Source organism: Panthera onca, chromosome C2 (assembly GCF_046562875.1).
Source record: "Panthera onca isolate mPanOnc1 chromosome C2, mPanOnc1 haplotype 2, whole genome shotgun sequence".
Taxonomy (NCBI): Eukaryota; Metazoa; Chordata; class Mammalia; order Carnivora; family Felidae; genus Panthera; species Panthera onca.
Window position 1 is genome coordinate 157,508,734 of NC_138347.1, and position 22,281 is coordinate 157,531,014.

At 43.8% G+C, this 22,281-nt stretch overlaps 1 protein-coding gene across 5 annotated transcripts in view; it reads right to left on the minus strand.

Annotated features, from left to right (window-relative positions):
- Positions 1–22,281, minus strand: part of ANO10 (anoctamin 10) — a 285,102-nt gene that overhangs the window by 66,149 nt on the left and 196,672 nt on the right. For all 5 annotated transcript variants that reach the window (XM_078432533.2, XM_060638069.3, XM_081790141.1 and 2 more), the window contains exon 12: positions 242–358. In XM_078432533.2, coding sequence (XP_078288659.1) covers positions 242–358 — 117 coding nt within the window. The remainder of the gene's footprint in view (positions 1–241; positions 359–22,281) is intronic.

The window sequence follows — 22,281 nt, forward strand, 5'->3', positions numbered from 1 at the left end:
AGCTCTATTCTTTAACATCACTTGGATATTTTTGTCTTGCCTAGTTGAGTTCCCTGAAGCTATCTGTTGTTCATATTATTAGGATTTTGGTTTTGTTACACCGTCCTAAACTATAGTCCTCCGTATTTATTTGAGCTAGTAACTTCAAGGGCTGAAGGAAATGCTGAGAGCGAGTCCTCTAAATTATGGCCCCCGGCATTTGCTAAAGAAATACACAGACTTTCAGGACAGTTGCCTTTACCTGCTGCTTGAGTGCCTCCAAAGACTCAAATTCCAATCGGGCCAGTTTCATCTGGATATGCCGTGGTTTATCAGGTATGGCAAATGCAAGTATAAACTTTAAAGCCAGGAGTGCATGCTGAAAACAAGAAAGGGTACATGTTGATATGGCACATTAGACCACATGTGCAATGAAACAAAACAGTAACTAAGCAATCTGTGATTCTCCTCGTTAACCTTGGGTAATTTCTAATTACTGGCCTGCGACGTATCAGAGATCAACCAGGCCCAAGAGTTATATTTAACCCACTCCCTTGTGGCCCATCATTAACCAGTGTCTTCCTTTGCTTTATTCTTTTAAAATCAGTTATTCCCTTAAATTGATACCATATGATACTTCCAGTGCTTTAAAGGAAAATGAAATTCATTCTGAAAAGTCTTTCACAAAACTTTTTCTACCTGTGTCTAATTTCCGAATGTACCTTAGCAGACACCATCGGCAGACTCATTCTATTCTTTGCCCGGTAGCGTCCTCCCTGTGCTATGCTTCTGTCTGAGTTACATGAAATGTACAGGCATCTTAAACACCTTGAATCCTCTGCATCCCCAAAGGTGCCCGGTGCAGTTTCCTTCATGAGATGATAATCAATAAATACTGATGAACTGATTGACTGCAATGTAGTGCCTTATGCTGCTGACTCCTTACACTGTAGGGCAGGTATACAGAATGTGTCCATTATAACATGGGAAGCTTAGAACCCTCCTACACCAATATCATAAAAAGGTTCTCTATACTATAATAATACAGGGTTTGTAATTATGCTTCTTCCTCTGCAGAAAAGAAGAAGCCAACAGGGTTGCTTCCTTTGGTAAGCCTGCTCTTCGAACGCACAGCCTCGACCTACTGATACGTCTCCAATTCCGGCATCATCTTGTGATCCAGCATCAACACCCACAGGAGTCTCGACGATCAAAAGAATAAAGTTGCCTCTTTGATGACAGCATGAATTACTAAATATTAAAAGCTGTGAAATGATTTTTAAAGGTAAGAAATAATTAAAAGGCGTTTCGGAAATCAGTGAAGGAAGTGGAACAGGCTCTAAGAAGCGTTGCATTGAATTACTGACCGAAAAAGAAGACAGCTGAAAGACATTCGATGAATTCTTTACTGTGATATTTTCAAAAGGAGGTTGAAAGACGAATACCGTGTGGCTGTCTCCTGGAAGCAGCACGAACTAATGAAGGAAATCGGCATCGTGCCCTAACAAGCAGTGACTCAATCCTGAAAATGGGCGCAGCCTCAGCACAGGCCAGGCGCTCCTGGTACAAACGAGAGATCCGGGGTGGGCCAGGCCAGGCAGCCTTCGCTGCAGTGTGACTGCCGTGACCAGAGAAGACACTTGGAAGGTGCTGACTAAGTATCTACAGGGTGAAAACAGGCAGGTGACACAGCACGGATCAGATGACATCATCTGTTGTAATTCTGAACTAATTGGGTTAAAGGAACAGGAGCCTGGATAAAATCGACAAAGAATAAATAAATAATTCAAAAAGGTATACTGTGTTATTATTTCATTCCACTGGAGTCCTGACATATAATTTTATATAAGACTTAACCTCTTTAGTAGAAACACTAGACAAGAAGTAAACAAGTGAGCAGATGAAAAGAAACCTTCCACGTTTTCCAGACGTGGTGGTCCTCAAACTGCCAGAGCCCCACCACGAGCCAGCCACTGGCCTCTTCCAATCCCCTAGCAAGTCTGCACCCGCTTTCCCTTCTGTGCAGTCTCAGAGGGAAGCGGTGGGAAAAGGACCCGGCCAAGGTCTCCCCTCGGATGCAAGGTGCCGAAGATGTGTCAGCTCAACCGGGACTGGTTACCAGGCCGCTGAGCAAGGCTGCCACAGACCTCGGTGCTCACAGCGGCCGTACGAACTGTCCATAACCCTCGTGACTTACAATCATTGGTATTTATTAGACAACATTAGTTAAAATAGGAAGTCATCTTAACATGGTTAAAACATTTACGTAGCAATAAGCTTTTATGAGCTCTGTAGCTCCTTTTCCTAAAATTACTTTATAATAAATGTTTCTAAAGGCTCTTATGCAGAGAACTCAGTTTCTTCTGAACTATATTTGCAAAACAGTTCCTCGTAGACCTGCTTGTTCGAAGCTTTTGCCTTCCCGCGGAACACCGCCAGGGTCATGCTCCTTGGAGAGCTGCACGCAAACCGCGCAGCGGAACCCCCTTTAGCCGGGTACCAGCACCTTGAAAGCCAGAAGGGAAGGCGCTGTGCCCATCCTCTCACGTTTATTAGTGACCAGGGTGCTCGACGCGGGCCTAGGAGACGATGTCCTGGTGCACAGGCTGGAGGAGAAGACGAGTCATCCTGGGCCATCCTGAGGTCACGTGTAGGGGCTACACACACTGGCAGTTGCCCCAGTGTCTAGCAGTTCGGAGAGGGCTTCCCGAAGGAAGTATGTTGGAGCAGAGACACACAGGAGGAGGGGCTGGCTGGGAAAGGGGGAGGAGCTAACCCAGAGAGGGAACAAGGGCACTCAGGGACGGTGGGGCTGGGGGACAGGGGAAAACCGAGGCACCGGGAGCTGAGTGAGGAGTGAGGAGGCATCGAGGCACCAACCACTCACGGCACGGAGCGCGGACAAGTGCAGAGGCCACAGAGAGGCGGGCAGGTCGGCAGGGTGAGCTGGTGTGTGTGACAGCAACGGGCTGGGGCCTCCAGGAACGAGCGGAGGGCTTACCAGCAGAGGACTGGACAGGCTTCCGCGGCCTTACGATGCGCGCAGGATGAGGGGCAGGCCGGAGGGAGCTATGGGGAGCAGAGGCCCACGTGGGCTTTTAGGTGTCCACAGGACATCTGAGCAGAGAGGCTCAGGAGGCAGTGGGGTAGAGGGGTCTCACGTTCCCGACGGGGCTGGAGGCAAACAGCGGGAGTGGCTGGGGTACGTGCATAAACGGCACACAGAGTCACGGGAACGGGGGGGATCCGCAGGGACGCACGGCGAGGGAGAAGGGACGAGACGAGGCAAGAAGACGGCACAGGGTGGACCTGAAGGGACGAGACGTGTGTGATGAGCAAAAGAGGGAGGCCTGGCAACTGGCTTGAGAAGCAGCAGGTGGGGGCAGGCTGAAATCCAGCAGGTTCTGGAGTTACAGAAGCGAAGGGGAGAGAAGGAAGCCAGTCAAGGTGGGCACAGGAAGGTCAGCCACATGGAGGCTGGGGGGAAACCTGTGGCTCCAACACCAGGTGGCCTTTGGCGACTCTGGTGGGAGTGGCTTCAGCTGAGTGGGGGCCACAGAAGCAAGACCAAGGTGGACTGAGAAGGGCCTGGGAAGCAAGGCTGGAGAGAGGAGGGCCATCCACAGAGTTCAGTTCAGGAAGTCTGGAAGGAGGGAGAGTAAGAGAGAAGGTGGTAGCCGGAGGGAGACCTGGGCCAGCCAGGCGTTTGGGTTTCAAATGTGCAAGTTTAAACGGTTTTAAATGTGTTAAAGGGTCAAACCTAAGTTCAGTGATTTTAAACGTGGAAGTGCAAAATGCTTTGGCAGAAGGAACCGAGAGAATGGTAAGAAGACCCTTGGAAGAAAAGTCTCAGCACAGACCAGGCTGATGTGCAAGGCAGGGGCTTAGCCACACACGGGAGGTCTGACACTGTCGGGCTGAGGAGGGAGGGTGGCCTTGGGGGAAAAAAGGCATTGGGGGCACTCATTTTAGAGAAGAGAAGTACTTTAAAAGACATTTATTGTTCAGAATATGCAACTCATACTTAAAATGAGGAAGGACAGGCGAGAATCCCACATAGCGTTCTCCTTTTTCTTTTGCAGACCTAACCTTAAAGCATCACTAAGTGTCTTTTCCTTAAGAAAGATCGTCCAAGACAGAAAAAAAAAAAAAAAAAGTGTCTTAAAGAGCAAGACAAAAATGCCAATTTTATTAATTAGATCAGAAGAAAATCTATCAACATCTTGACAATGACGATGGTTTTCTTTGGATGGTTGGCAATGTGGGCAATCTCTTTATCTTTAGTCTCTAACAAACATGCATTATTTTGTTTTCTTTTCCCACATTTTATTTTTTGAGTTTGTACTTTAATTCCACTTCACATAGTGTTCATATTAGTTTCAGTGTACAATTTAGTGATTCAACACGTCCATACGTCACCTGGTGCTCATCACAAGTGCCCTCCTTAACCCCCCATCGCCTATTTCCCCCGTCCCCCACTCCCCTCCCCTCTGGTAACCGTCAGCCTGTTCCCTAGAGTTAAAAGTCTGTTTCTTGGTTTGCCTCTCTCTCTCCACCCCCATGCTTGTTTGTTCTGTTTCTTAAATTTCACATATGAGTGAAGTCATATGTGATTTGTCTTTCTCTGAATGACTTGTTTCACTTGGCATAATACTCTCTGGCTCCATCCATATCATTGCAAACGGCAAGATTTCATTCTTTTTTATGCCTGAATAATATTCCATTGTATATGCAGACCACCTCTTCTTTATGCGTTCATCTACCGATGGACACTTGGGGCGCTTCCATATCTTGGCTACTGTTGATAATGCTGCTATAAACATCGGGGTGCGTGTCATGTATCACTCGTATAAGGGAAAAAACACTTCTGTGAAAAGAACTCGAGGATCCCTCATGCTGCGGAAGGTCACTGAGAAGACATGACCACTACTGGACCCCCGAGCTAGACCTAGGTGACGAGGTCGCTCCCTCCCTTCCTTGTCCTTGGAATGTGGGAATGAGGTTTGCCTTTCCCGCTCCCAGAAGTTGCTCCAAGGACATCGCCTTGAGACGGTGATGGGGTGTTGAGAACACCTTGCACAGATTAGTTGACTAAACCCAGTTAAGGTCTCTGTTCATAAAAGTTTATGAAGACTTTTAAGATGTGGCGGGCAGATGCGGGGATCCACTCGTCTTGCTGCCACCCAAGACAAGCCTTGTATATAAGTTCCCTTTGCTTATTAAACCTGCCACCTTCCAACCAGGAGTGGCCTGCCTCTCTCCTCCGTCTCTCCCTGCCATTTGCAGTCAGGGGCCAGTTTCAGATTATACCCGGGAAGCTCCCGAGAGGGTTGCACACCAACACTCACTTGAACAAATTACATATGCTCTGCCAGGCTCCTAACCCCACCTCGTTACAACTGCCCATATGCCCAGTAAACAGGCCAAAACCAGACAACTTGCAGCCCAGCGAGTCTGGCTTTTCACCTGGAGTCTAGGAATAAAAGAAGTTGTGAAAGCGGTCACTTTGCATTCATTCATTCTGCAAATATGTAGTGAGCACTGACACACAGCCAGACTGCTTAGACGGTGGCCTTCCTCTACCTCTTCCTTCCCTCCCCAAATCTGTCACACTGACCAAGCCCGCACCCCGCCCTGCTTTGCGACACTCCCAGAAGTGCCACCAATCATGGGTTTGTTCGGTTTAACATCCCCCTGGGAGAGTAAAGAGCATCGCCATTCACAGGTTAACTAGCAATTAATTTAATTAGCCGGTGCTCATGGTCGCCAGCGCTCTCCGGCCTCCACCCACCCCCGATACTCCTCTGAGTGCTTGGAAGTCGGGGGAAACACCACAGCAGCTTCCGCAGTGGGGTACTGGCTTTGAGGAAGAGGAGTAAACAGCAGCAGAAAGGAACCAACACTGTCTCAATGGTCAGGGAAGGATAAACTAGACGGCTCGCCTCCACTGCCTTCTACTTACTGATCTTGTGTCCAGGATCCAGAGTTCAAGTTGATGGATTAAGTAAGCACTTGTGGGCCTGGAAACCTAAATAACGGTTGTAGCGCTATGTTTCAAAAAATCAATGTTTAGGGGCGCCTGGGTGGCGCAGTCGGTTAAGCGTCCGACTTCAGCCAGGTCACGATCTCGCGGTCCGTGAGTTCGAGCCCCGCGTCGGGCTCTGGGCTGATGGCTCGGAGCCTGGAGCCTGTTTCCGATTCTGTGTCTCCCTCTCTCTCTGCCCCTTCCCCGTTCATGCTCTGTCTCTCTCTGTCCCAAAAATAAATAAAAAACGTTGAAAAAAAAAAAAAAAAATCAATGTTTAAAATGTTGTTTATATTTCCTCTACAGCAAATATGTCTCAAGGCTGGGAACTGCTTTATGCTAACTGAACTGAGGGAAAAAAAAAAAGTACAAAAAACATTTTAGCTATTTCTACTTGTTTTCATAAATGAAAGCAAACCGAAGATAAAATGCAAATCTATTCAGATTTGAAGAAAAATGTATTAAAAAATGAATACTCGGGTTGGCTTTTCATAGCCTGTCTATGAAAAGAGAAGACGTTTTCTGGGCCGTAATTGTGATTCTTTCTTCATCGACATTTTTCTTTTAACGGAAAACTCACAAAATTTTTTCCTAAACAAAGTAAAGAAGAAAAGAAACAGTAGGGGGCGGGGTGGGAAGATGGGCAGAATTTTAAAAGTAATAAATACAAAGAAGTCGGCTCCTCACTACAGTATGCTTCAAGTAATGATTACAGGGTGTCTTAGCTGGGAAAGGACAAAAGGACAGGACCAGAGAAAACGAGCATGCAGAGCGAAGTGCTTCCCAGAAGCACAGTAATGCCTACGCTACCATCAGTGCCACTCACCTCTGGTCACCACAAGGGCGTCAAACACTCGGGAGTCTTGTGGCAGGTGCACAGAGTGAGCAGAACCATTTTATTTTACAACAACTAGAAACTACGATACGATCGATAGCAGCAGCTGTGTCTGTAGCCACCAACCCTCTCTCTCATGAAACACAGAATGCAAATCCGAGATGAGCTCTTGGAATTCCGAAAAGCTAATTTGATCTCTACGGTGGAATGTCTGCCATGCTACCTCTTTCCACGCGGGGCCCAGCCACCAAGGAATAAAAGAAACTCCAAAAAAGCATCCTCTGCTGATTACCACATTACGTGCCAGATGCCAATTAATAAGAAATGATTAGTGGATCGGATCCAAGATTCAAAACAATTTATGGAATTAGGCTCTTGAGGAAAAAATCCTCAGGAGAACAGAAACACAACATACCAAAATCTATGGGTGCCAGCAAAAACAGTTCTAAGAGGGAAGTTCATAGCAATATAGGCCTGCCTCGAGAAACAAGAGAAATTCAACAATTTAACTTTAAACCCTAAAGGAACTAGAAAAAGAAGAATAAATAAAGCTCAAAGTTGGTTGAAGAAAGGAAATAATAAAGATCAGAGTGGAAATAAATGAAATAGAGACTAAAAATAGAAAAGATCAATGAAGCTAAGAGCAGGTTCTTTAAGAAGATAAACAATATTAACACCTCTTTAGCTAGACCCACCGAGAAAAAAAATAAAGTGCTCAAATAAATAAAATCAGAAATGGAACAGAAGTTACAACTGATACTGCAGAAATACAAAGGATCATAACAGACTACTAGGAACAATGATAGGCCAACAAATTAGACAACCTAGAAAAATGGATAAATCCCTAGAAACATAAAATCTTCCAGATTGAATCATGAGGAAATAAAAAATCTGAATAGACCCAGTTACTAATAAGGAGACTGAATCAGTAATCAAATAACTCCCACAAACAAAAGTTCAGGATCAGATGGCTTTACTGGTGAAATCTACCAAACATGCAAATGCGATTTAATACCCACCCCTCTCAAACTCTCCCAAAACACTGAAGAAGAGGAAAAGCTTTCCTCATTCTATGAGGCTGGCATTACTCTGCTACCAAAACCAGATAATGACATCACAAAAAAAGACAATTACAGGCTGATATCCCTGAGAAATACAGATGCACCCCCCGACCCCCCACTCCACTCAACAAAAATATTAGCAAACGTAACTTAAGATACATTAAAAGGATCATATACCATGATCAAGTGGGATTTTTTCCAGGGATGAAAGGATGATTCAACAACTGCAAATCAATCAGCACTACAGTAATAAGATGAACGATAAAATTGTATGATCATCTCAATAGATGCATTTGACAAAATTCAACCTCCATTTATGATAAAAACTCTCAACAAAATGGGTACAGAGGAAACGTACCTCAACATAACAAAGGTCAAATATGACAAACCCACAGCTGACATCATACTCAAAGCTTTCCCCCTAAGATCAGGAACAAAGACAAGAATGCCCACTTTTTCCACTTTTATTCAACACAGTACTGGAAGTCCTAGCCACAGCAATTAGTCATGAAAAAAAAAAAAAAGGCATACAAATTGGAAAAGAAATAAAACTGTGACTACTTGCAGATGACATGATGATATAGAAAACCCTAAAGAGGCCACCCAAAACGAAACAAAAACCCCACAAAACTGTTAGAATAAATGCATTCAGTAAAGTTGCAGATAAAAAATTAGTATACAAAATTCTGTTGCATTTCTGTACTCTAGTAACAAGCTATCAGAAAGAGGAGTCAAGAAAACAATCCCATTTACAATTGCATCAAAAAGAATAAAATACCTAGGCATAAATTTGGCCAATGAGATAAAAGACCTGTACTAAGAAAACTAGAAGATATCAATAAAATAAATTGAAGAAGACACAAATTAATGGAAAAGATATTCTGTGCTCATGGACTGGAAGAATTAGTATTATTAAAATGTCCATACTACCAGGGTTCCTGGGTGGTTCAGTTGGTTAAGCATCTGATTCTTGATTTGGGCTCAGGTCATGATCTCATGGTTTGTGAGTTCAAGCCCTGTGTCAGGCTGTGTGCTGCCTGGGATTCTCTCTCTCTGGCCCCGTCTCTGCCCCCCCCTTCTCTCTCTCTCTCTCTCTCTCTCTCTCTCTCTCTCTCTCTCTCTCACACACACACACACACACACACACACACACACACACACAATAAATAAATAAACATTATTTTTAAAAAGTCAGTACTGCCCAAAGGAATCTACAGACTCAATGCAATCCCTATCAAAATTCCAATGACATTTCCTTCACAGAACTACAACAAATAATTCTAAAATTTGTATGGAGCCACAAAAGACCTCAAATAGCCATCAATTCTGAGAAAGAACAAAACTGGAGGCCTCACACTTCCTGACTTCAAACTACAGTACAAAGCTATAGTAATCAAACAGTACGGTATTGGCATAAATGGAACAGAGCAGATAAACCAGAAATAAACCCATGCACATATGACCAATTAATTTGTGACAAAGAAAGCAAAATACACAACAGGGAAGACAAAAGGCAGTCTCTGCCACACATGTGATGGGAAAACTGGACAGCTACATGCAAAAGTATGAAACTGGACCACTATATTATACTATACGCAAAAATTAACTCAAAATGAAGTAAAGACTTGAACATAAGATGTGAAGCCATAAAACTCCTAGAAGAAAACCCAGGCGGTTAGCTCCAAAATATATAAAGAACTCATGTAATTCAGTAACTACCAAACACAGACAATCCAATTAAAATCTGGGCAGAGACATTTTCCCAAAGAAGACATACAGACGGCAGTCAACGAGCACGTGAAAAGATGCTCAACGTCACGAAACATCAGGGAAATGCAAATCAAAGCCACAAGCAGATGATCACTGCACACCCGTCAGAACGACTGTTATCAAAAAGGCAAGAAATTGCCTTGACAGATGTACTGGCAAGGACGTGGAGAAAAGGGGATCTCTGTGCAGTTTTGGGGGAAATGTAAACAGGTACAGCCGTGATGGAAAACAGTATGGAGGCTCCTCAAAAAATAAAAAGTACAGCTACCATATGATCCAGCAATTCCATTACCGTGTATCTACCCGAAGAGGACGAAAACGCTAATTTGAAAAGATATGTGAACCCACATGTTCATGGCACCATTATTCATGATACCAAGATATGGAAACAAACCAAGTGTCCATCAATGGGTAAATGGAATACGACATAGCCATAAAAAATAAAATCTTGCCATCTGCAACAACATGGATGGACCTTGAAGGGATTAAGCTAAGTGAAGTAAGTCAGACAGAGAAAGACAAATATTGCATGATTTTACTTATGTGTGGAATCTAAAAAACAAAACAAATCAAGACTCATAAATACAGAAAACAGATCAGTGGCTGCCAGAGGGGAGGGGACTTGGTTGGCTGCAATGAGTGAAGGGGATTAAGAAGCACAAACTTCCGGGGCGCCTGGGTGGCTCAGTCAGTTAAGCATCCGACTTCGGCTCAGGTCATGATCTCGAGGTTCGTGAGTTCGAGCCCCACGTCAGGCTCTGTGCCGACAGCCCAGAACCTGGAGCCTGCTTCAGATTCTGTGTCTCCCTCTCTCTCTGCCCCTCCCCCACTCATGCTCCGTCTCTCTCTCTCTGTCAAAAATAAATAAACATCAAGAAAAAAAAAGAAGTACAAACTTCCAATTATAAAGTAAACAAGACCAATTATAAAGTAAACAATACCTACGGATGGAATGTAGAGCATGGGTAACATAGTCAATAATATTAACGTAAGGTGAAAGACAGTAACTAGACTTATTGTGGTGATCATTTTGCAATGTATACAAATGTCAAATCACTATGTTGTACACTTGAAACTAATATAATATTATATGTCAATTATACCTCAATATTAATTTTAAAAGAATGTGAAAAAACCTCAGGGATTTTCATCTCATGATGGTAGATACATCTACTCTTCTGTGTCCCCATGGTCCCCTGGAATGACAGAAATATATATTCTAAAAAGAATGAGACTAGGAACCAAGAGAATTTGCCAGAAATTCTGAATGTAAGACTGATGGAGCAGAAAGTCTAGCACATCTCCTGACACAAATGCAGATCCTTCCAAAGAAGCCTCAGAGAGAGGCCAATGTCAGATTCAGCCCCACAAAAGGAAAGGATTGGGCCAGAGTCATCACCAAAGTGAAGGTATTAAAAATCTGCCTTCAGAAGAGCAAGGGCCATAGGGAGCCCTTTCTTCTGCCACCTTGTAACAGAGTGACTACAAGGTTCTACTCTTGCACGAAAGCCAGTGACCTGCCCTTTAAAGAAAGCATGTAACCATCTGGGAGAGCTTTTGGTGTAGGGTTGGGAGGCCCAAGAGAGAAGTGAAGCCCATGGTCATGCCAGACTCCCACTAAAGACTTGGAGGCCTGAGTGATGTCGGCAAGATGGTGAAACAGAAAGCCCAAACCTTGTTCAGTCCAAAAAGCCTTTATGACAACTCCGGAAACCAGTTAAGAAGTTGCAGAACCCTAGGCGAGCACAAAGTCAAGAGCAGCTACATTGAAATATGTAAGAAAAGCCATTGGATTTCACCTGTGATTAGCCCTTCCTCCAAGCTGATACAACTCAGCATAACTGGGAGAAAATATCCCATTTGTGGCTTCTCCCTCGGGAGAGGAGGAGAAGAGTAGAATGTACATCCAATGTTCCAGCTTTTCAGGTGACTGCCCCACGGACTGATTTCTATCTCAGTAGACTCAGAGTGCTGGAGAGGCTATGACGTGTTTTGAATGCCTGGGGGCCACTAGGACAACCTGAGCTTGGTGACATGTGGAGGTACCAAAGAGCTGCAGTACTGCAGACACACAGTGGAGGGAGCAAGAGATTACAAACTCCTGAAAACTAAACAGACAACGTCCCTAATTGGGAATCTATATGCACAAGTTCAGAGAAGACACATTCTCAGAAAAGGTTTGAGCCCTCTGGCTAGGCCGACTGATGGAGTTCTTTCCCTGTACAAAGTTAGTCTGTAAAGACTGGGAGGGGTGGCTTTTTTTTTTTTTTTTTCAAATGCATAAGTCTCAGCAAAAAATAAGGCACATGAAGAAACAGGGAAACATGGCACAATCAAAGGAAAGTAATAAATCTTGGAAAACTGACCCTAGAGAAACAGAGATCTATAAATTATCTGAAAAATAATTAAAAATAATCATCCAAAAGAAACTCAATGGGCTACAAGAACACAGAAAAATAACTGAAATCAGGAAAATGATGCATAAACAAAATGAGAATATCAACAGAAATACAGAAACTATAAAAGAACCATACAGAAGTTCTGATGCTAAAGAATTCAATAATCAAATATTTACGAGATGGGTTCAACAGTTGACTTGTTCAAACAGAAGATTCAGTGAACCTGAAGATATGTCATTTGAAATTACTGAGTCAGAGGAGCAAAAATAAAAACAGGAATAAAGAAAGATGAAGAAAGCCTAAGAAACTTAAGATACATCAACAAGCAGACCAATATATGCATTCTGGGAGTCTCAGAAAGAGAACACATTAAGAGGCAGAGAGCTTATTTGAAGAAATAATGGTCAAAATGAGAAAGGAAATGGACGCACAAATGCAAGAAGGTCAAAAAGATTCCAACCAGGATAAACCCACACTGAGACATACTATAATCAAACTGCTGAAAGACACAGAGAGAATCTTGAAAGCAGCAGACATAAGTGTTGCATCAACTACAAGGGAGCCCCGTGAAATTATTTAGAGGGTTTCTTAGCAGAAATAATACAAGCCAGAAAGGACTGAGATGATATCCAATGTGCCGAACGAATAACTCTGCCAACCAGGAATACTATATTCAGCAAAACTGTCCTACTTAAAAATGAGGAAGAAATACTTTTCCAGATAAACAAAGGCTGAGAAAATGATCACCACCAGACCTACCTTGCAAGAAATGTTAAAAGGAATACATCACACTGAAATAAAGGATGCTAGACAGCAACACAAAAGCATGTACAAATATAAAGCTCTCTGGTGAAGGTAAACATAAAGGAAAACACCAAATCCCGTATTACTACAGTGGCGGTAGTAATTTTAATTCTGGTATACAATATAAAGGATAAAAGCATACAAATAACCATAAAACTATGTGGATGAATACTACATATGAAAATATGTAATTTGTGACATCAGTAACATAAAATTGGTGGGGGGAAACATAAAGGAGTAGAGATTTTGCATGTGATTCAAGTGTTTATCAGTTTTAAACAGACTGTTATAACTGTAAGGTGTTTTATGTACCCACCATTATAACCATAAGAAATACCTATAGAAAATACACAAAAGAGAAATGAGAATCAAAGCAAGTCACTACAAAAGAAAAAGCAACAAAACACAAAGAAAGGCATCAAGAGAGGGGAAGGGGGACAAAATAACTATGAGACATATAGAAAACAATAAAATGGCAACAAAATTTTGGTACTCTCAGTAATTACTTTTTTTCTTTTCTTTTTATTAAATATAATTTATTGACAAATCGGTTTCCATACAACACCCATTGCTCATCCCAACAGGTGCCCTCCTCAATGCCCATCACCCACTTTCCCCTCTCCCACACCCCCCATCAGTCTGCTCAGTCTGTTCTCAGTATTCAAGTCTCTTATAGTTTGCCTCCCTCCCTCTCTGTAACCTTTTTCTCCCCCTTCCCCTCCCCCATGGTCTTAAGTTTCTCAGGATCAACATATGAGTGAAAACATATGGTATCTGTCTTTCTCTGTCTGACTTATTTCACTTAGCATAATACCCTCCAGTTCCATCCACGTTGCTACAAAAGGCCAGATTTCATTCTTTCTCATTGCCAAGTAGTATTCCATTGTGTATATAAACCACATCTTTATCCATTCGTCAGTTGATGGACATTTAGGCTCTTTCCATAATTTGGCTATTGTTGAAAGTGCTGCTATAAACATTGGGGTGCAAGTGCCCCCATGCATCAGCACTCCTGTATCCCTTGGGTAAATTCCTAGCAGTGCTATTATTGCTGGGTCATAGGGTAGATCGATTTTTAATTTTTTGAGGAACCTCCACACCGTTTTCCAGAGCGGCTGCACCAGTTTGCATTCCCACCAACAGTGTAACAGGGTTCCCGTTTCTCCACATCCTCGCCAGCATCTAGAGTCTCGTGATTTGTTCATTTTAGCCACTCTGACCGGCATGAGGTGGTATCTCAGTGTGGTTTTAATTTGTATTTCCCTGATGAGGAGTGACATTGAACATCTTTTCATGTGTCTGCTGGCCATCTGGATGTCTTCTTTGGAGAAGTGTCTATCCGTGTCTTCTACCCACTGCTTCACTGGATTATTTATTTTTCAGGTGTGGACTTTGGTGAGTTCTTTATACATTTTAGATACTAGCCTTTATCCAATATGTCATTTGCAATATCTTTTCCCATTCCGTCGGTTGCCTTTTAGTTTTGTTGATTGTTTCCTTTGCGGTGCGGAAGCTTTTTATCTTGAGAAGCAACAGAAAGACAAAGAAACTGATGCCATTCACAACTGCACCAAGAATCATAAAATACCTAGGAATAAACCTAACCAAAGATGTAAAAGATCTGTATGCTGAAAACCATAGAAAACTTATGAAGGAAATTGAAGAAGATATAAAGAAATGGAAAAACATTCCGTGCTCATGGATTGGAAGAATAAATAGGGTTAAAATGTCAATACTACGCAAAGCAATCTACACATTCGATGCAATCCCAATCAAAATTGCACCAGCATTCTTCTCGAAGCTAGAACAAGCAATCCTAAAATTTGTATGAACCACAAACGACCCCGAATAGCCAAAGTAATATTGAAGAAGAAGACCAAAGCGGGAGGCATCACAATCCCAGACTTTTTAGCCTCTACTACAAAGCTGTAATCATCAAGACAGCATGGTATTGGCACAAAAACAGACACAGAGACCAATGGAATAAAATAGAGACACCAGAATGGGACCCACAAATGTATGGCAGGAAAGAGTATCCAATGGAAAAAAGACAGTCTCTTTAACAAATGGTGCCAGGAGAACTGGACAGCAACATGCAGAAGAATGAAACTAGACCACTTTCTTACACAATTCACAAAAATAAACTCACAATGGATGAAGGACCTGAATGTGAGACAGGAAACCATCAAAACCCTAGAGGAGAAAGCAGGCAAAAACCTCTTTGCCCTCAGCCACAGCAATTTCTTATTCGACACATCTCCAAAGGCAAGGGAATTAAAAGCAAATGTCAGTAATTACTTTAAATGTAAACAGATTAAACTCCCCAATCAAAGGACACAGAGAAGCTAAATGGATTAAAAAACAAAACCAAACCAGAAAAACAAGAACCAACTCTAAGCTTTCTACAAGAGACTCACTTTAGAATCAAGGACACACAAAGGATAAAAGTAAAAAGGTATTTCATGCAAACGGATGAGAAAGCATAAAAAATTTGGTCCTTGTCTCAATAACAGCACGAATAGGAATCTTCTCTGTAGTTTCAAAAGAGGCTTCTCGTACAGTGTCTCCAGGTCCGAACACCTGGTGGGTCACTGATGGACCCTGAGAAATGCAGTGGGGGCAAGGTAGCACCTGTGATACCAGGGCATTGTGCTCCCAACTAAGGTGCCTGCTTGGGGCAGTGAGGATGCACACAGGGCACGACAGGGAGTCACCGTCATCATAAAGAGCCCGGGCCGTTGGCTTGTCCACATGAGCTATTTCCCAAGATCAATCAGGTGAGTGAAGAACTGGGATTAAAAGTTGGTGGAACAGTGAGGGACGCCTGGGTCGGCTCAGTTGGTTAAACGTCTGACTCCTGATCTTGGCACAGATCATGGTCTCACGGTTCATGACTCGAGTCTCTTGACGACGTGAAGCCTGCTTGGGATGCTCTCTCTCTCCCTCTCCTGCTCGCTCGCTCTCTCTTCTTCTCTCTCTCAAAATAAATAAACTTAAAAAAAATAAAAGGTTAGCGTGAAGTTGAAATCTAAAATAAGCGTGTAGCGAAAAAACAATGGAAAAACATTAGAAGAGCCAATGAAAACAATGAGACAGAGAAGAGAAACTGATTACAATAAAAACATAAAAGTTTTTTTACGTCTTCTTCCTTGATCTCACCACTGAATAGAACCAATGAATTGAGGGAAATCATATAAAAGGTTACAAATAAATTAATCAGCTCTTCCCTTTTAAAATATGATCTCCATTGTTGAGACTTGGTAACAGAAGAGGCCCCTTATAGGTGAGCGACCCTGAGTTGATGGCATTGTCATTTGTCACTGGGGTGAGAAAGCTGGCCTTCAAGGCCTTGGCAATCCTGGGGTCACCCGAGAACATGTCTTATGCAGCGCTGAAGCAATTTACATGTGCAAACCTTGTTCTTTTCCCACTCAGAGCCACATTTCACGCACAAAGCAGTTTCCAAGCCAGATCTGATGATTGTGGAAGGAAACGCAATCTGTAGGAGGGTTATGTTTTATTCGGAGGCCGTTTCGTTTTTTCAACAATTATTTTTATCACTTGACAAGGAAAAACCTAAGCAACACTTAATAACGCATGCCTGGAAATGTTCTCTAAAGCCTACAAGCAAAGTGGTACCCTAAGATTGTGGTTTCATTCCACGGTATACTTCCTTCATGACTTAAACTGGGCAATCAAGTGCGCATTTAAATCATACTGAGAAACACACATGTGTAATCTCTAAATCATTACTCACAAAGGCCAGCCATCGGGCACTCTGGGGCCAGGTGAGGGTGGTGGCTTTACCACAGTGCAAGGAAGACACACAGCCAGCTTCCTGAAGTCACTTGCCTAATGCCTGCCTGGTCAGTGACAGAGGATGAGGAGGGCAGCAGGGCTCAGGAGACTCTACATGTGAAGTCTTCTAGGAAACAGTTACTGTTCCTTTTAAGATGCAGTCTAGCGCCACCTAAACCATCCCTCAACCTACTGGCCTTGCAACACAGTGTTCATATTTAGAGATACAGGGGCATCGTGGGCACTTGGAAGAATCATGGAAGGTGGAAGGAAAGTCTCAAAGGCCCGGTGGCAGTGGGGATCCCAAGTCACAGGTACAAGACAGGAGGAGACTTCTCCCTTCACCGTGGTGATTACCTTCACAGCTTATGGCACAGGTGTAAACGTAAAGCTGTCATCTCAGGATGGCTCTTTGTTCACACACTTCATCTCCTTCCCTTAGTCTTTTGTTTTCTTTCTGGTTTTGTTGTTGTTGTTGCTGTTGCTGTTGCTTTTCTACTTTAGATGCTATGGCCGTGGGAACAATTTGTTCCTTACAGAACTAAATGAGAGCTAGCCATGCTTAGTAACACTTCTCGAGTCCCAACTGTGTAAAGCTAGCTGGCATTTCTTCGGCACCACTGGGCAAAAGCTCCATCCCGTCTCCTCGGTTCTACCTGCCTGCTCTGGGCCAGCTTCAGTTTGCCAAGGTCCTGTGTGCACCTGGCCTCTGAAAGGTCCCCCCTTCGGGCGGCCGCTGTTTCGAACCCATCCCTGCCAGGCTTGTGTTTCTTCCTCCTCCCCCAGGCATCATCCTCTTTTACTCTTACCAAGCTACACTGTTATGAAGCTCAACTGATATGCAGAGAAGGAAACAGTGGCTAAGAGCTTCCACGCAAGGGCTACCGGGTGGGCAGTGACTCGTACTGTCCTATCAAGAATGCAAGGGGGCGCCTGGGTGGCTCAGTCAGTTAAGCGTCCGACTTCGGCTCAGGTCATGATCTCACAGTTTGTGAGTTTGAGCCCGCGTCAGGCTGTGCTGACAGCTCAGAGCCTGGACCCTGCTTCGGATTCTGTGTCTCCCTCTCTCTCTGCCCCTCCCCTGCTTGCAGTCTCTGTCTCTCTCTCTCTCAAAAATAAATAAACATTAAAAAAAGAGAATGCAGGGATTTTAGAGCTGTACGAATCTGGGAGAGCCTTTAAATGAAAGTTAATGACTTCAAGGGCAAGAAACTGAGCCTCAGGGACTAAGTGTCTGGGCTGAGGGCAAAGGTCTCGGTTCTTCACCCTACACATCACTGTTTCCCTCCACACTACTGCCCTGAAGGCACTGTGGATGGAAGAGCCTAAGCTCGGGTGCCAGGCAGCCCTGTGTGCAGACATCTCCCGCAGGACACCGTGCGAGTCAGCGGGCCTCGCTTTCCTCCTGCCGCATGCCCACTGTCACACCTGACAAACGGTGAGTAGTCAAGTACAGAAATGCTAATTTCTAGAGTCACTATGGTAGTATTTTGTCAGATTGGTTTCTGATGACCTCCAACTCAGTTTGGGCATCGACATCTTAGTGGCAGCTGTTTAATCAGGTATTCTTTTGAAGAAAGAAATTCTTTCAAAGAATATTAGTGTCTTTCAATGGAGCCACCTAAAACCAGATGGTTATCTGGTTTAGGTGAACACAGAAAGCACCTCTCCCACTACTTTCATTCTAATCTCATTAACACCGGTCATCTGCATATGTAAATGTTCTGCCGAAGGCCACAATGTCCCCCTATCAGCAGTTTTAGGAACAGTGCCTCTGGACGAATGTTTCTAGCCAAAATAATGATTCTGAATTGAGAACTAGTGTGGGAAACAACAACGGGCTCTACATCTCAGGCACCAAACCACACCAGAGGGATCTGCTGATTAACTGGGCGACAGGTGACAGAAAGTCGGTAAACTGAGCCTCGGCCCGTTACCATGGGAAAAGGCAGAGAAGGGGGGCCAGAAAGACCAGGGGTGCAGGAGGGCACCAGATTTCTGCCTACACCACAGCACACCTTCCATTTTTGCTGTCATTGAGCAAACACTACGCTTAGTTATGGAAACATTTTGCTTCATGTTTCCCTAAAGCAAAACTTAGTATATTTACTATTGAATATATGCTTCGATTTACTATTTTTGTAACTGACAAATTTACACAAGCCAAACAACAACTCTTCAAAAAGGCTTCTGAACACCTCCAGTTTTAGCTCCCAACATGCAAAGACAGCTTGGAAGTCATCCCTCCCATAAATAAACAAGAAAACACTGGACAAATGGAAGATCAACTACTTTCCCCGGACCTAAGAACCGTGGGTGAACCACCACCCAAACTCTGGGGAGACAGGTGCATCCAGAGAGCTACAGCAACCAAGATCTACTTACCTAGAATGGAAACTGCCAGAGCTACCAACCGATAGGAATACTTAAAAGGTCACTTTGATGAACTGCTGGTGGCTGAGTATGACCAGCACGAGCGAGAAACCATGAAAGGCTGCGGTCTTAGGGGGACCCACACTTTCGCAGGCTTTCCCTCCAGGAGCCCAACCAGGCTCTCATGGTGAGGATACGAGAAGGATGTCCGCCCAGGTCTCACAGGGAGACAGGAAGAGCAGGCATTATGAAATACTGTTCAGAGCCTTCTCCACAGCAAAGGCTCACTCTCCAGCAAGAGGGACTTCGCCAGGGCAAATTCTGGAATGTGGTTCCAGCTGCAGGAAGGAAATGCCTCTGTACTCCAGCCCCCTCCAGCCTTCCTGTCTCATGCAGGGAAAAACAACAACAGCAACAACAACAAAACTTCAAGGAAGTCCTTCTGGAGCCCCCGCAGCCAGAGAAGGGTCCGGGGGAGGGAGGCGGCTCTACTCGTGAAAGCACACTTTTGGAGGCCACTCTCCTGAAACACTGCCGCACTAAAAGACTGAGGGTTGATCCAAAGACAGGAGAATCCACCCCCTTTCAATACCTTCTCACCCACCAGCAGGGCTCCAGTGTTCACAACAGTGGATGACAGTTAAAGGAGACACACTCTCTCTGAGGAGGGGGACCCAGGGAAGCCCAACATAAAGAGGGAGGCAAAAATCAGGGCACAACGGGAACCCAAAGCCTCTGGTATCTATGGCCCGAATAAACGTCAAGTACAGCCCAACTTCCAGCCAGATTAACAAATCCTGACACCAAAGGCCCATCTACCTCAGCTGCCATTGCCTGATGCAGCACGTCTGGCTTTCTACAACAAATTACAAGGTGTGCCGTAAGGCAAGAACACACTCTGAAGAGGTGAAGCAATCATTAGTACCAGACTCAGACATAACAGACTCTGGAATTATCAGACAGGGAGTTTAAAATAACTATGGGGGCGCCTGGGTGGCTCGGTGGGTTAAGCAACGGACTTCGGCTCAGGTCATGATCTCACGGTCCGTGAGTTCGAGCCCCGCGTGGGGCTCTGGGCTGATGGCTCGGAGCCTGGAGCCTGTTTCCGATTCTGTGTCTCCCTCTCTCTCTGTCCCTCCCCTGTTCATGCTCTGTCTCTCTCTGTCTCAAAAATAAATAAACGTTAAAAAAAAATTAAAAAAAAAAAAGAAAGAAACATTTAGGGGCGCCTGGGTGGCTCAGTTGGTTAAGCGGCCGACTTCGGCTCAGGTCACGATCTCGCGGTCCGTGGGTTCGAGCCCCGCGTCAGGCTCTGTGCTGACAGCTCAGAGCCTGGAGGCTGTTTCAGATTCTATGTCTCCCTCTCTCTCTGCCCCTCCCCTGTTCATGCTCTGTCTCTCTCTGTCTCAAAAATAAATAAACGTTAAAAAAAAAAATAAAAAAATAAATAGAAAAAAAATAAAAAACACTAACAGAAGTGAATAATGCTTTTGATGGGATCATTAGCTGACTGGACCCAGCTGAGGAAAATCAGCACTCTTGAAGACAGGTCAAAAGAAACTTCCCAGTCTGAATCAATGCAAAGAATGAAAAAGAAAAAAACTCAACACAAAAATACCCAAGAACTGTGAGACAATAGTAATACCAGAAGGAGAACAAAGAAGGAATGGAGAAGAAATATTTGAAGAAATAATGCCCGAGAACTTTCCAAAATCAATGACGGACACTAAATCAAAGATCTGGGAAGCTCACGAAAAGTCAAGTTGGATAAATGGCAAAAAGTCTATCCCCAGACAGATCACATTCAAACCTGCAGAAAACCAAAGAGGTAATCTTGAGAGAAGCCAGAGGGGAGAAAAACACATTGCTTCTAGGGGAACGAGGGTAAGAACAGAAGCCATGCCAGCAAGAAGAGAATAAAATCAGTGCTTATTAAATAAAGTGTGGAAAGAAACCCCCACCAAACCAAAGTTTACATCCAGCAAAATTATCTTTCAAAGTGAAGGAGAAATAAAGACTTTCTGTAAGTGTGTATTTCTAGAAGTTATTATTCTGGGTTGGGGGGGGGGTGGGGAGAAGACACACAGACACAAATCATAACGTGTTGCCACCAGACCTGCGGTGCAAGAGATGTTAAAAGTTCTTCGGTAGAAGGAAAATGACGGAGGTCAGGAAGTTAGATCTACAGAAAGAGTCAGAAAATGAAGATAAGGCATTTCCTTTTTGCTTATTCTTCATCGATCCAAAGCGTAACTGCTGATTTAAAGCAACAACAAGGTCTGTCGTTAGGTGATTACGGTATATGGATGAGTGAAATGGCTGGCAGCTGTGTGGTAAGGCCAAGAGGAAGGAATTGGGGATATTTTGTTATGGGGTGCCTGCACTACATGTGAACCGGGAAAGTGTTATTTGAAGGTGTAATTTGGATGAAATGTACATTTTAAAGTTGTTGGCAACCACTAAAAATTGTTTCAAAACAAGTAGTAATTAGTAGGCTAAAAGAAACGATAAAACTTAATCATGTAAAATGCTGAAGTAAACCTAGGGAAGGTAGAAAAAAGAGAAAAAGAAATAAGCAAATATAATAGAAAACAGTTTACAACATGGTAGGTATTTTTTATTTAAAAAAATTTTTAATGTTCATTTTTGAGAGACAGAGAGAGACAGAGCGTGAGTGGGGGAGGGGCAGAGAGAGAGGGAGACACAGAATCCAAAGCAGGCTCCAGGCTCCGAGCTGTCAGCACGCGGCCCGATGCGGGGCTCGAACCCACGAAAGGTGAGATCATGAGCTGAGCCAAAATCAGATGCTTAACCAACTGAGCCACCAGGCACCCCAAAACATGGTAGATATTAACCCAACTATATCTATCTATTTAAATGTAATTAGTCTAAATGTACTAATTAAAAGACAGAGAATACCAGAGTGGATAAAAAGAAAAGCTTAACTGTATGTTATCTACAAGAAATCCACCTTAAATACAAAGCCTTGGATGGAAATGCAAAGGAGTGCACCCAGATCTTGGTTTCTAATACCATTCTCCAATACGAGGAACCAGAACTCCATGGGGAAACGGCTGATTCCAGGCCTGGGCAGGAAATACAGAAGATGAGCCTGCAGCGTTTTATCATGCCAGGAAGTACGGGAGTGCTCAAAAAGGCGTAGACACACACACACACACACACACACACACACACACACACACACAATAACGGAGGCGGGGGGTGGTATCCAAGGGA